General features: G+C 43.9%; 1 protein-coding gene across 4 annotated transcripts in view; it reads right to left on the bottom strand.

Annotated features, from left to right (window-relative positions):
- The window catches only part of esyt2b (extended synaptotagmin-like protein 2b), a 93933-nt gene that overhangs the window by 62112 nt on the left and 15910 nt on the right, over positions 1-15911 (bottom strand). For all 4 annotated transcript variants that reach the window (XM_061965799.1, XM_061965800.1, XM_061965801.1 and 1 more), the window contains exons 3-6: positions 14711-14845; positions 4998-5074; positions 4855-4927; positions 2327-2416 (exon numbers count right to left, since the gene is read on the bottom strand). In XM_061965799.1, coding sequence (XP_061821783.1) covers positions 2327-2416; positions 4855-4927; positions 4998-5074; positions 14711-14845 — 375 coding nt within the window. The remainder of the gene's footprint in view (positions 1-2326; positions 2417-4854; positions 4928-4997; positions 5075-14710; positions 14846-15911) is intronic.

Here is a 15911-nt window from a genome sequence, read left to right as displayed (position 1 = left end):
CCAGGCGGATCTCATGGATTCAACCAGTCTACATGTGTTTTGTAGACTTGCCACCAAGGACCTTTTTAACTACCTCCGTGGCTCCGCGGTGAGCACCGCAGGACACACCCCGCACGTGCCGCGCAGACCGCGGCCACGTGCCTCCACAGCCGGAGGCAATCTGCAATCAGCGAACCTGGACTTGATGAGGAACAGCAGCATAAAGGCTCACTCTGCAGACTACTCTACGCCAGAACGTAGTCCTGATTCAGTAAGCTTTGCGTCTCTGGCTCCTCTCCTGTGTCTGCTCTCCTTGTTCTATCGCTCCTTGTTCTGACGTGTCCCTGTCGTTTTCCTGTTCCTGCAGTTGTCCCCGTTACCTTAGAAGTGAGCCGTGCGCCTCACTTCTCTGGATCTCCTCCTGGACCCTGACTGCCTTCCTCGATCCTCGACTACCCCGCTTTTGGACCCGGACCTCAGGACGTCTATCTCCAGCCCCACACACCTCGCTTGGATCACAGACACCTTTTGCCCAGCCCCTTAGGACTTGTTTGCTTCTACAACCAACACACACTTCCAACAACCTCTGGTCAATACTATCTGGTTAGTTTCGACACATAATCCCACATGCCCACACATAGTAGCATACACACTCCACGTATACATCAAAAGCTTAATAAAACCCATTGAGCGAGACTACCTGTGTCGTGCTGTCTCCTTCCCCCTAGTCGTACCTAACACTAACAATCTGGATGGTTCTTTTCCTCTTTGGTCCGGAGGACACAAGGTCCACAGTTTCCAAAAACAATTTGAAATGTGGACTCGTCAGACCACAAAACACTTTTCCACTTTGCATCAGTCATTTAAAGTTAAAATTAAAGTACCAATGATTGTCACACGCACACTAGTTGTGGTGAAATTTGTCCTCTGCATTTGACCCATCTCCTTGTTCACCCCCTGGGAGGTGAGGGGAGCAGTGAGCAGCAGCGGTTGCCGCGCCCGGGAATCATTTTGGTGATATAACCCCCAATTCCAACCCTTGATGCTGAGTGCCAAGCAGGGAGGTAATGGGTCCCATTTTTATAGTCTTTGGTATGACTCGGCCGGGGTTGGAACTCACGACCTACCGATCTCAGGGCGGACACTCTAACCACAAGGCCACTGAGCAGGTCCATCAGTCCATTTTAGAAGAGCTCGGGCCCAGCTAAGCCGGTGGCAATTCTGGGTGTTGTTGATGAATGGCTTTCGCTTTGCATAGTAGTTTTAACTTGCACTTACAGATGTAGCGACAAACTGTAGTTACTGACAGTGGTTTGCTGAAGTGTTCCTGAGCTCATGTGGTGATATCCTTTACACACAGAAAAAATAAAGTTTTCCAGTTCGAACGTCAAGTACCGTATTTTTCGGAGTATAAGTCGCTCCGGAGTATAAGTCGCACCGGCCGAAAATGCATAATAAAGAAGGACAAAAACATATTATAAGTTGCACTGGAGTATAAATTGCATTTTTTGGGGAAATGTATTTGATAAAATCCAATACCAAGAATAGACATTAGAAAGGCAATTTAAAATAAATAAAGAATAGTGAACAACAGGCTGAATGTATGTATGAGTGTACGTTATATGAGGCATAAATAACCAACTGAGAAAGTGCCTGGTATGTTAACGTAACATATTATGGTAAGAGTCATTCAAATAACTATAACATATAGAACATGCTATACGTTTACCAAACAATCTGTCACTCCTAATCGCTAAATCCCATGAAATCTTATACGTCTAGTCTCTTACGTGAATGAGCTAAATAATATTATTTGATATTTTACGCTAATGTGTTCATAAATTCACACATAAGTCGCTCCTGAGTATAAGTCACACCCCGGGCCAAACTATGAAAAAAACTGCGACTTACAGTCCGAAAAATGCGGTATATTGTCTTTGCAGTCTATTCAATTGAATATAGGTTGAAAAGGGTTAGCAAATCATTGTATTCTGTTTTTATTTACCATTTACCTAACATGCCAATTTCACTGGTTTTGGGTTTTGTAGAAAACATATCAAAGAGTCCCACTATGATTCAATTGTTATGTATGCGGCTCTCGTGGAAAACACACCCCTGTTGTAGGTGCCTCCAAATACATTAGGCACTTCCATCACCTCACATTAGTCCCAGTCTTTGGCGTAGACTGCCTGCTTCTGATCAAAGCACACACTCCTCATTGCAGAAACTACCACTTGCTATAATGTCATTATTATTACATCCTGACATGTTAGTATTATGTGTATGTAACAATGTAATACAGACCACTGTATATTTTTTAAGGTTTCGTTTTCTGCATAAAACTTACAGGTTTCTTGAGGAAGAAGAGAGACAGAGCTCCGACCAGGGGAGCGTCACCCAGCAACGGCTCCATCAGGACTCGCAGCACACCGTGTATCTGATGCATGACAACAGCAACACATTAACACACACACACACACACACACACACACACACGACCGCTTGGTGTCTTATCCATTACATATTGAGACAATTAGAAGGATTCAAGTACTGGCACTGCTTTGGAGGCCAGCAGCTGCTGTAATGCCCACCAATGTGTTTGTTTATTATGGGACGGTGTCAACAACTGTCAATCTAAGTAGGGTTTGCCAACTTGCTGAAAGATTAATTAGAGACATGTTGGCAGGGACGGACCAATTGTCCTTATATTTTTTTATGCAAAATAACAAAATTCCTAAAATAGAATAAATTATTTTTCATTAATTTAAATATCTACTGCTCAGAAAACAGGATAAAAAGAAACATCTTATTTTAACAGACCCCTGTCTGTCACGGCCCGGGCGCACACCAGTGCGCATTCATCTGGGTGCACCTCCAAGAGCGCGCCACTCCGGCTGCAGCAAGCGGCTGCATTCATACATCAGCAATCAACGCACCTGTTGCTGATGAGAAGACCTGCCTTCTTAAACCTGCACAACCTGCTATCCTGGGCCAGAATGTAGCAATCTGTTCCCGTACAGTAAGCCGTCATTCAAGCTCTATGCTCTCTCTTTGTGTTCTTTTCCCGTCGTGTTCATTTGTCTCGTGTTTCCTTGCTCATCCAGCAGCCTTCCTCCGTTCCCGCATTACGAGATGTGTGTCTCGTCTCCCTGTGTTCCCCTCTGGTTCTTTGGCTGCCCCTTTTGGATCTCGCCCTCCCGCCTGGACACGGACTTTGACGGCTCGCTATTGCCCCCGACTTCCTGCCTGCTCACGGACCTCAGAGCCAGCCTTGCCCCTCTTGGACTTCCGTCTCTCGCTCAACACTCCCGGTAACACACTACAGTTAACTTCCACACATAGTCGCACACCTCACACATAGTTTGAATTATTTACACACTTCATTTATTATTTATATATATTATCTATATATATATAAATAAACAGAGTTAAATGACGTCCCTGTTGTCTTCCCCTGTCCAAACCGTAACACTGTCCTGCTAAATGTAATACAGTAAAGCTGAACGCAGTATGTGTTTATGTTAAACAAAGTGTTTTGAGGACACAAAATAATTGTAATAAAAAGGCAGAGTTGTTAAGTTAGCTATCATTACTACTGCTGCTGCTAACTTAGCACATACCTTGTGGACATAAGAGCCACTTGTAGCTTCCCCATTGGACAAAACGAGCTTTGAACTAACCCCATTGCTTCTTTTTTTAAAAAACAAAAAACAAAAATTAACTTGGATTAAGCTAGGCGGCTAATGCTAGCTGGCTAGCTAACTGCCACCAAGCTGAGGCAGAGTGAGAGCCACGGAAAAGGGAATAAATACAATGGAATATATTGCCATTTTACAAATTTATTCTTTCAGTGATATGGGACAAAATGGGTCCTTTTTCAACTTAATAGCCTACTGGACATGTAGTTGTTTCTAATTACGGAACAAGTTCATTTTAAGGGAAGATTGGCAGGGCCTGACATGGTTTCCTTTTTTTTTGTTGCTTTTTTTATTCATGTGAAACTATCGTTATACTTATATTTAAGAAAATGTGCGTTCTTTGTTTTTTAAAAGACAAAATGTCACTACTTTAAAAAGTCACATCTACACTCCAAACACCAGAAGCTTGACAGGTAACTAACTAACTAGTTAGCTGCCACCAAACTGAGGCATTGACATTTTACAGACAAAGTGTGTCCCTTTTCAGTTGAAGAATTTTACTAAATATGGGACGATTCAGTTTTTCAAGAGACGGTTGGCAGCCCTCACCGTACCTCAAGTGTCACCGGTATCTGGCTAACAAGGCATCGGATGTAATCCTACTTCGACTTAGACTTAGACAAACTTTATTGATCCACAAGTTAAAGTTAAAGTGCCAATGATTGTCACACACACACTAGGTGTGGCGAAATTATTCTCTGCATTTGACGCATCACCCTTGATCACCCCCTGGTGGGTGAGGGGAGCAGTGGGCAGCAGCGGTGGCCGCGCCCAGGAATAATTTTTGGTGATTTAACCCACAATTCCAACCCTTAATGCTGAGTGCCAAGCAGGGAGTGCCTACCAATCTCAGGGCGGACACTCTAACCACTAGGGAAATTGTTCAAATACAAGTACTTGTATTTGTAAGCTAACACGCTAACTAATGAAGCGCTGAGGCTGTAAGGCTGAGATCTTTAACATCAGCGCCTTGAGACTTGAGCCTTGAGAAAGCATAAGTATTGATGAGTTAGGTTGGTCATTCGCAGCTGATTCCCCCTGGAAGAACCTCATTAGAAGCAGAGATATGTCTGCTTGAGTCATAAAAGATGTCATAAAAATGGATCTCAAAGGAGGCAAGTCAAGGACAGACAAGAATACTTTTTATGGATTCTTAGAAGAGAAATAAAGCCCTCACCTGAATACTTCTGATGCCCGCTTTGCAGTAGTAACGCTTGACGTCCACCTCCACCTCCGTGTTGCCTACAAAGCTACGTTAGATATAATTATTTATTAATTATAATCCTTCTGAAATTTCACTGATTATTATTCTTGCTTCACCTGATCTGTAGGTCCATGACGATCTGTCTTCTGTCCACGTTCTCAGAGTAAACCTTGACCCCGTTGATCCTGACAGGCTAGACGGCAACACAAAGAGATGCTGTAAGAACTCCCTCTCCACACATACACACACATACACACACACACGTAAACATCCTCAACCCTGACCCGGACTTGACTTGGGAGCTATTTAAAAGTGCTGTGAGCCTGCGGTAAATTGAGTCGTATCCAAGAACTGTGTGAACACAACTTTATTTACATCAACTGCGATCACAGGCATGCGCAAGGCAGCACAACACGTCACACCGTCATGACCCGACAACATTACAGGCAGGATGCTACGACTCGCAACTTTCAGCGATTGCATGGAGGATTACCGTGCAGAAATTATGACTCTACAGCAGGGATGTCTAACTCATTTTCATTGAGGGCTACATGGCAGTTATGGCTGCCATCAGAGGGCCGCTTGTAACAGTAAATAATGTATGAATTTGCCTCTGGATTTCATGATTAACTATATAAATTGTTTTAAGTAGACTGTCGATTTTACGGTAAAAACTTTACATTTACAAAATTTTACTGTAAAATTGTGTTGTTGTTGTTTGGGGGATTTTCTTACAACATTTTACGGTACCACTGTTTTTTGGGCACGGGGTTTTACGGAAAATGCTGGCAGCTTAGTTGCCAGAATTTTACTATTACATTTACATTGGTTTTTACAACATTATATTGTTAATGTTCTTTTCTTTTTTTTTATTCTGGCAACTTAGCTGCCAGTTTTTCTACCGTAAAAACAAATGTACCGCCTTTCCATTTACAGTAATACACCGTTAAAAACAACAACTGGCAGCTCAGTCAACTGAATTTAGACGCAAAAAACAGTAGTAGTATGACAATAAATGTATTATTTATTGTCATTTTTATTAATTTGATGGGTTGTGTGCTCTCCTCTCTGAGCTGCCACCTTAACGTGGTAGAGGAGTTTGCGTGTCCCAATGATCCTTTGAGCTATGTTGTCCGGGGGTTTCTATGCCCCCTGGTAGGGTCTCCCAAGGCAAACTGGTCCTAGGTGAGGGATCAGACAAAGAGCAGCTCGAAGACCTCGATGAAGAACAAACACAAAGGACCCAGATTTCCCTCGCCCGGACGCGGGTCACCGGGGCCCCCCTCTGGAGCCAGGCCCGGAGGTGGGGCACGATGGCGAGCGCCTGGTGGCCGGGCCTGTCCCCATGGGGCCCGGCCGGGCACAGACCGAAGAGGCAACGTGGGTCCCCCCTCCAATGGGCTCACCACCCATAGCAGGGGCCATAGAGGTCGGGTGCAGTGTGAGCTGGGCGGCAGCCGAGGGCAGGGCACTTGGCGGTCCGATCCTCGGCTACATAAGCTGACTGTTGTTTGCGTGTACGCGCCAAACGGCAGCTCAGAGTACCCACCCTTTTTGGATTCACTCGAGGGAGTACTGGAGAGTGCTCCCCCGGGTGATTCCCTCGTTCTACTGGGGGACTTCAACGCTCATGTTGGCAGCGACAGTGAAACCTGGAGAGGTGTGATTGGGAAGAATGGCTGCCCGGATCTGAACCCGAGTGGTGTTCTGTTATTGGACTTTTGTGCTCGTCACAGATTGTCGATAACAAACACCATGTTCAAACATAAGGGTGTCCATATGTGCACTTGGCACCAGGACACCCTAGGCCGCAGTTCCATGATCGACTTTGTAGTTGTGTCATCGGATTTGCGGTCTCATGTTTTGGACACTCGGGTGAAGAGAGGGGCGGAGCTTTCTACCGATCACCACCTGGTGGTGAGTTGGCTGCGATGGTGGGGGAGGATGCCGGACAGACCTGGCAGGCCCAAACGCATTGTGAGGGTTTGCTGGGAACGCCTGGCAGAGTCTCCTGTCAAAGAGAGTTTCAATTCCCACCTCCGGAAGAACTTTGAACATGTCACGAGGGAGGTGCTGGACATTGAGTCCGAGTGGACGATGTTCCGTACCTCTGTTGTCGAGGCGGCCGATTGGAGCTGTGGCCGCAAGGTAGTTGGTGCCTGTCGTGGCGGTAATCCTAGAACCCGTTGGTGGACGCCGGCGGTGAGGGATGCCGTCAGGCTGAAGAAGGAGTCCTATCGGGTTCTTTTGGCTCATGGGACTCCTGAGGCAGCAGACAGGTACCGACAGGCCAAGCGGTGTGCGGCTTCAGCGGTCGCGGAGGCAAAAACTCGGACATGGGAGGAGTTCGGGGAGGCCATGGAAAAAGACTTCCGGACGGCTTCGAAGCAATTCTGGACCACCATCCGCCGCCTCAGGAAGGGGAAGCAGTGCAGTGTCAACACCGTGTATGGTGGGGATGGTGCTCTGCTAACCTCGACTGCGGATGTTGTGGATCGGTGGAGGGAATACTTCGAAGACCTCCTCAATCCTACCAGCACGTCTTCCTATGAGGAAGCAGGGCCTGGGGAATCTGTGGTGGGCTCTCCTATTTCTGGGGCTGAGGTTGCCGAGGTTGTTAAAAAGCTCCTCGGTGGCAAGGCCCCGGGGGTGGATGAGATCCGCCCGGAGTTCCTTAAGGCTCTGGATGTTGTGGGGCTGTCTTGGTTGACAAGACTCTGCAACATCGCGTGGACATCGGGGGCGGTACCTCTGGATTGGCAGACCGGGGTGGTGGTTCCTCTCTTTAAGAAGGGGAACCGGAGGGTGTGTTCCAACTATCGTGGGATCACACTCCTCAGCCTTCCCGGTAAGGTCTATTCAGGTGTACTGGAGAGGAGGCTACGCCGGATAGTCGAACCTCGGATTCAGGAGGAACAGTGTGGTTTTCGTCCTGGTCGTGGAACTGTGGACCAGCTCTATACTCTCGGCAGGGTCATTGAGGGTGCATGGGAGTTTGCCCAACCAGTCCACATGTGCTTTGTGGACTTGGAGAAGGCATTCGACCGTGTACCCCGGGAAGTCCTGTGGGGAGTGCTCAGAGAGTATGGGGTATCGGACTGTCTTATTGTGGCAGTTCGCTCCCTGTATAATCAGTGCCAGAGTTTGGTCCGCATTGCCGGCAGTAAGTCGGACACGTTTCCAGTGAGGGTTGGACTCCGCCAAGGCTGCCCTTTGTCACCGATTCTGTTCATAACCTTTATGGACAGAATTTCTAGACGCAGTCAGGGCGTTGAGGGGATCTGGTTTGGTGGCTGCAGGATTAGGTCTCTGCTATTTGCAGATGATGTGGTCCTGATGGCTTCCTCTGGCCAAGATCTTCAGCTCTCGCTGGATCGGTTCGCAGCCGAGTGTGAAGCGACTGGGATGGGAATCAGCACCTCCAAGTCCGAGTCCATGGTTCTCTCCCGGAAAAGGGTGAAGTGCCATCTCCGGGTTGGGGAGGAGATCTTGCCCCAAGTGGAGGAGTTCAAGTACCTCGGAGTCTTGTTCACGAGTGGGGGAAAAGTGGATCGTGAGATCGACAGGCGGATCGGTGCGGTGTCTTCAGTAATGCGGACGCTGTATCGATCCGTTGTGGTGAAGAAGGAGCTGAGCCGGAAGGCAAAGCTCTCGATTTACCGGTCGATCTACGTTCCCATCCTCACCTATGGTCATGAGCTTTGGGTCATGACCGAAAGGACAAGATCACGGGTACAAGCGGCCGAAATGAGTTTCCTCCGCCGAGTGGCGGGGCTCTCCCTTAGAGATAGGGTGAGAAGCTCTGTCATTCGGGGGGAGCTCAAAGTAAAGCCGCTGCTCCTCCACATCGAGAGGAGCCAGATGAGGTGGTTCGGGCATCTGGTCAGGATGCCACCCGAACGCCTCCCTAGGAAGGTGTTTCGGGCACGTCCGACCGGTAGGAGGCCACGGGGAAGACCCAGGACACGCTGGGAAGACTATCTCTCCCGGCTGGCCTGGGAACGCCTCGGGATCCCCCGGGAGGAGCTGGACGAAGTGGCTGGGGAGAGGGAAGTCTGGGCTTCCCTGCTTAAGCTGCTGCCCCCGCGACCCGACCTCGGATAAGCGGAAGAAGATGGATGGATGGATGGATGGATGGGTTGTGTGCTGTAAAGTTAAGTATTTTTATTTATTTTTATTTAGACAAAAACATGTTTGGAAAGTATGATAATATACTGTAATATTTGTTGCAATATTGGATACTATTGAAGTTTAAAAGGTATGCAATTTCAAGCAGTACCGTACTTTTCGGAGTATAAGTTGCTCCGGAGTATAAGTTGCACCGGCCGAAAATGCATAATAAAGAAGGAAAAAAACATATATAAGTCGCATTTTTGGGGGAAATTTATTTGATAAAACCCAACACCAAGAATAGACATTTGAAAGGCAATTTAAAATAAATAAAGAATAGTGAACAACAGGCTGAATAAGTGTACGTTATATGAGGCATAAATAACCAACTGAGAAGGTGCCTGGTATGTTAACGTAACATATTATGGTAAGAGTCATTCAAATAACTATAACATATAGAACATGCTATACGTTTACCAAACAATCTGTCACTCCTAATCGCTAAATCCCATGAAATCTTATACGTCTAGTCTCTTACGTGAATGAGTTAAATAATATTATTTGATATTTTACGGTAATGTGTTAATAATTTCACACATAAGTCACTCCTGAGTATAAGTCGCACCCCCCGGCCAAACTATAAAAAAAACTGCGATTTATAGTCCGAAAAATACGGTACATATATTTTTTCTGTCAAATTGAAAAAAATCTATTATATTTAGTGAAAAAATATTAAGTACTTTATTGACACATATCTTTTCCAGGTGTTTGCGCGCTAGATAAAATGATGTCGCGGGCCAGATCTGGCCCCCGGGCCTTGAGTTTGACACCTGTGCTCTACAGCTATGTGCACATGGACATATTTAATCAGATTAAAAGCCTAACCGGGATAAAAATGCTTGTAAACACGCCATTCTGAATATTCTGACCTGATCACACACATTCGAATCAAAATTTCATTCCGATCGAGACGGGTGGTTTATGCCGAAAGTCATTTGGAAAGTATCGCATGAAAACACATCTTCCAAAATTCGGGTTAGAATTATTCTTACTGCGCATGTCAGCTATGGTGGATGGGACCAAATTTAATAGTCTCGGAATGAAGCAATTGTCTTGCTGCTGTTTCCCCTCATTCAACATGTACAGAAGTAGCGGTATATAGTTATATATGAGGTTGTTGCTTTAAAACGAGACTAGCAAAAACAAAAGTAGTCTGTAGTGTAATATGTCGATCCAACAATAAAAAAAAGGATCCAGATGTCGTCTTAACAAGCTGTTTTATTACACACATTACAGCTACTCCAAGTGCTAACTGCTAGGCTCAAACACATACACAGAATGTTGAAACATGAAGACGCGCCGCAACCAGTACATAATCACATCATAAAAAGCACAGAACAGCTCCGTTTCAAAAAGAGAGGTAAAACAAAAGTAGTGAACAGAAGAGCGGAAAAAAAAAAGAAGATAAATACTGGGATAACGTTGAACAGAAATGCAGAAAGCCATGTTTGTTTACACTGCTTAGTCAGAACCTGCACTGAGCAAACTCGCCCAAAAGATGGAACCATAGCGCAAATAACAACACACTTTTCCATTTATGTTAGATTCTGCGCATGTCAAAGTAAAGTATTCTAATTTAAGGTGTGATGCATGAAAATGCACGTCATAATCACATCATGTTTTTTAGGGTCCATGTACACAAGAACATTCTAATCCGAAGGACGATCAGAGTAAATAAATGTTGTCCATGTACACGTGGCTTATGTTGCAAACCACATTGCAGCATCTTGTGATAACAATGTATATCACAATATATTATTTGGCACGTAAATGATAAAATAACAATTTCAAAACAAGTTAAAAAGCCTCCTAATTGACAGTATGCAGTAACACAATTGTCAGTTGTATTATTTTTTTAAAGCAATTATTTATTATAATAATAATAAATAATATTATAGCTAATTTACTGTTAATATCTGGTTACTTTAAAATGTACTAAGCCCTTATTCCTTTGTTGTTTGAATATTTACATTAGTTTCTGGCAATACTACAATTTGAGTATCGATCCAAAATCGAACAGTTACAGAGCTGACACTTAAAATTATCATTATACGATTAAATTTTGATCCCAATTACAATCAGACAGAAACACAGGATGGCGATGTAACAATATCAATGAAAAATTCACATTTCCTTATTACCGTTTTTTGACATACACAATGTATGATAAATAGTGCAAAATAATCAAACAAAAGCAAAAACAACTATTTGGTCTTATATACTGATTTTATAACAGAAATATCCAAAAACACAATTTTGTGATAATAAAAAATATTGATCTACTCACTACCATATATTGATACAATACTTGGTATCCTGACTGTCAATATACCTATGTTTACATTTAAGAGCTTTATCTTAGCGGTTACATATGCTTTTTTTATCCTACTGTAACGTAGCCTGTTTAGCTCATCCTTACCCTCTAGTCCTCCGGTGATAATGGTACATGAAAGATATGTAGCTTATTTGCCGCCACGGAGGTGAGGGTTATTCATTCTGTAGCAGCCTTGCACTGTGGAGGGACGTTAGCCGCTACCACACTAGCAAGGCGCTACAGTGCGTTGATGGCACCTTTGTCGTGTCACGATCTGGCAGCTTTGCTGCCGCCTGTCTGGATTTCGGGCAACGGGGGCGGAGCCACTTTTGCGCACACCCATTTCCTCCTGACTACTTAAGCTGTCCAGTCCATTCACTTGGCGCCAGTTGATTCCTGATGGTTCAACATCACAGTTGTGTTCATCTCCACTGCTCTGGCTCCACTCACGCTTTTCGTTCCTGTGGCTCTGATGCGGCGCCGCCGTGTAGTGTTTACCGTATTTTTCGGACTATAAATTCGCAGTTTTTTTCATAGTTTGGCCGGGGGTGCGACTTATACTCAGGAGCGACTTATGTGTGAAATTATTAACACATTACCGTAAAATATCAAATAATATTATTTATCTCATTCACATAAGAGACTAGACGTATAAGATTTCATGGGATTTAGCGATTAGGAGTGACAGATTGTTTGGTAAACGTATAGCATGTTCTATATGTTATAGTTATTTGAATGACTCTTACCATAATATGTTACGTTAACATACCAGGCACCTTCTCAGTTGGTTATTTATGCCTCATATAACGTACACTTATTCAGCCTGTTGTTCACTATTCTTTATTTATTTTAAATTGCCTTTCAAATGTCTATTCTTGGTGTTGGCTTTTATCAAATACATTTCCCCAAAAAATGCGACTTATGTTTTTTTCCTTCTTTATTATGCATTTTCGGCCGGTGCGACTTATACTCCGGAGCGACTTATACTCCGAAAAATACGGTACTTATTGCTCTCCGCACCTGTTGTGTGCAATTACCGTTTCTCCACACCTTTGTTGATGTTATTGACTTTTTGGAGTGCTAATCAGGCATATTTGGTCAGTGCATGACTGCAAGTTAATCGATGCTAACATGCTATTTAGGCTAGCTGTGTGTACATATTGCATCATTATGCCTTGTTTGTAGGTATATTTGAGCTCATTTAATTTCCTTTACTTATGTCCTCTGTGTATTTAATTTATATTTGCATGTCTCATGACACACTATCTGTATGTAATATTGGCTGCATTTCTGATAGTTGTTTGTGTGCTGTGTTGTTATAGACCACAGCAAAGATTGTACTAAGCAGGCCTGGGCAATTATTTTGACTCGGGGGCCAAATTTAGAGAAAAAAATGTGTCTGGGGGCCGGTATATCTATTTTTAGGAACACTAATACAAAAACTTACAATAATGTCTGATTGAATGCTTAAAACTTTATGACAGACCCACCAAAAAAACGGAATGTACATGAAAATAAAGAATGTGGGATTTACAATATTAACTATGTGTCACGGCGCTGGCTCGAACCCACTTTTCCACGGCAGCTAGGTCTGCCAACTCCTCCGCTAGCAGCGCGCCCAGACACGCACCTGCTCGCGCTAAGCGCAGCGCGCCCACGCAGCGACAAAGCTGCAGGCAATCGCAAATCAGCGCACCTGCATCTAATGAGAGGGAGCGGCATAAAGACCAGCAGACCCAAGGAACCTTTGCCAGAACGTCGCTCATCTTCCCAGTAAGCATCACGTCTGGCATTCCCTCCCCCGTGCTTTGCTCGTCTTCTCTGTGCTCTTCCTTGTTCCCTCGTTGATGTCCATTGTGTCTCCCGCAGTGTCTACCCCGTCGTCTGTGATCGTGTCCTGCCTCACGACATGCATCCGGATCTCTGACTGCCTTCCTCGATCCTCGACCCCTGCTCGGACTCGGACATCGCTGCCTCTCTCCACCCCTCGACTGCTTGCCTCCCTACGGACTGCCACTTCGCCTTGCCCTCTTGACTCGACGAAAGATTCATCCAACACACACAGACAACAACCCCTGGTAATTCTTACACAATTAATTCTACACATCGTCCGCACTCATTCACTTAAAGTAGCATACACAATCCACTCACTCATTAAAGGTTTCAATACACCTTGTAAACTGCAGTTCTGCCTTGGTTGTCACCTCCTTCCCTTCTCAGTACATAACACTATGAACGATAAAACACTGAATATTGACAACATATGAACATCACACCCACTCTCGATCGACATATTTTACAATCAAGCGAAACGCAACAAAAATGCAACAAACACAGAGGAATATGAACGCTTAGGGTAAAAAAACAAACACCTACAATCTGATATATCACTAAGCTTTAGAACTTTGTTGTAAAAATTCCGTATCTGTCCCTGACACCCGCAGTTCAGGCCGGCCGCTCTAGAAACCCTCTGTGGAAACGCTCTCCACCCACACTGCTTGGTGCCTCGTTTGAGCTGCTGTGACTTAGATTACCATAGTTACTAATTAGATTACCATAGTAACTAGTATATCATGCAAAAGCGCAGATTCTAACCATTGAAAAACTTTGTATAGTTCAAGACTTCCGGTAATTTGAAACATCACTGCACATCATAATGGCAGCTACAGTTTCCATTTTTAAGATCTAAAAAAAATTATTTGGGAATGTCCGGTGGGCCAGATTGAAAAGCTTAACGGGCCGCATGCGGCCCCCGTGCCTTAATTTGCCCAGGGCTGTAATAAATCCATTAGAAGAAGACCTTTGTGTGTGTCCTTTAACTTGGACACACACATCTATACCTTTGGCCATTCTCAACCAGTCATTTCATGAAGGAATCTCACCCTCTGAGAAGCCTCCGTTTTACTAATGTTTTGCAATGTTGCAAAAATGTGTCGAATAAATATTACATTTCAACATTTCTGTCAATGAAGATTAGATTTGCGTCAGCCTGCGACACATAGTCATGTTGATAGTAGGCTAATATAGCGCCTCACATCATGTGTTGCCTTCATTTAAGGCTTTTGATTGTTGCGGCTCCAGACGGATTTTTTGTTGTTGTATTTTATATGTATATGTGGCTCTTTCAACATTTTGGGTTGCCGACCCCTGGCTTAGCCTACCTTGATACACATTGAATTGATTTTAGCATGTTTAATGTCTCAACATATGAATATGAAAAGATAATGACTTCAGTTTGTCTTAATGTGAAAGAAAAAGCCCTTGGTCTCTCTTTTTTCAAACAGTGATCATGCCTATAAGTCGCCTTTACCTTTAGCAGCTGCAAGGAAGGACGAAGACACTCACTTTGTCTCCAAAGTCCATCTTGCTGAAGTGGAAAGTGTTGAGGTGGACATTGGACTCCCTCACCGCTGGCTCCACCGTCTCTCGGAACAACTTCTCCACATACTTGCTGATGTACGGCCACATCTGCTTCAGCGTCTGACATGTCAAAGCCACATTATCGGTATTACCATCATTCTTAGTACAGTATTTGTTAAGGATGTAGCGGTATTTCGGTTTTAAAAACCTCACAATAATGCAGTGACGTGTGACGGTGTCAAACAAAAACTTAAGTGTAGTTTTTTTCTGGCGCTTTTGCATTGGCCGATCTGAAAATAAACTACGTCTCCCATAATCTTCTGCGCAGCGCCGGATCAGCCAGGCGGGGGCGTGGAACGTCGTAAAGGGGAGAAAAAGAGGAAGCTATCGGGAGAAGTGTGTTCATAATAGATAAGAGGAATTGTTTTTTTTATAGACATTTCATCAAAATCCATCCATAACTTTTTGAGTTATGTTGCTAATAGACACACAAACCCTGGCGAAAAATTGAACCTCTTTGGAGGACGTAATAAAGTCTGCGCTACCTTGAGCGTTTCCAAGGCGACCCAGAGCGGACACTGCACACGGCGGGAAATATGAGAAACTACTTGATAATCCATCACCCATAAATTATATTTGAAGAATGTGCACTGCAGAAGACATTGCTTCTCAGAAAATAAAAGTTGAACAATTTTGTTTTACACTGGGTGTTTATCACTTTAAAGGTACTCAACTGTAAGCTTTTTTTAATACATGCCTGAAACAGATGTTTCCGCACAATTATTTGCACTTAAAAATACATGTTTGTAGTTATTATGTTTAGAACATATTATGATTAGAACATTTGAGCATTATTTTTATCTTCAATTACAGTAAGTGTATTTATCCTAAACATACCTGCCACTTTATTTTTTTCACAAGTATTTTTCTTTTGAACAATTCCAAAATAAAAATATCGTACCATGGCCTTAACACTGCGACAGTATCGTACCGTGAGAGTTTGATACTGTTGCACCCCTTGTATTTGTATTATTTTACTATTTATTTTAAACTATTATCATTTATTTTGATTTATTATCTTGAGTAGTAGTAGTATTGATATTAATATTATCATTATTACTACCCACAGGCTATCAGGCTTGTGAATGCTAGCTACCCCCCCCCCCCGTTTTACTTTTATCTTTTT

This window comes from Nerophis lumbriciformis, linkage group LG07, assembly GCF_033978685.3.
Source record: "Nerophis lumbriciformis linkage group LG07, RoL_Nlum_v2.1, whole genome shotgun sequence".
In the NCBI taxonomy this organism is placed as follows: domain Eukaryota; kingdom Metazoa; phylum Chordata; class Actinopteri; order Syngnathiformes; family Syngnathidae; genus Nerophis; species Nerophis lumbriciformis.
The sequence above is the reverse complement of the archived record's forward strand: the minus strand, read 5'-3'. Positions and strand labels throughout refer to the sequence as shown.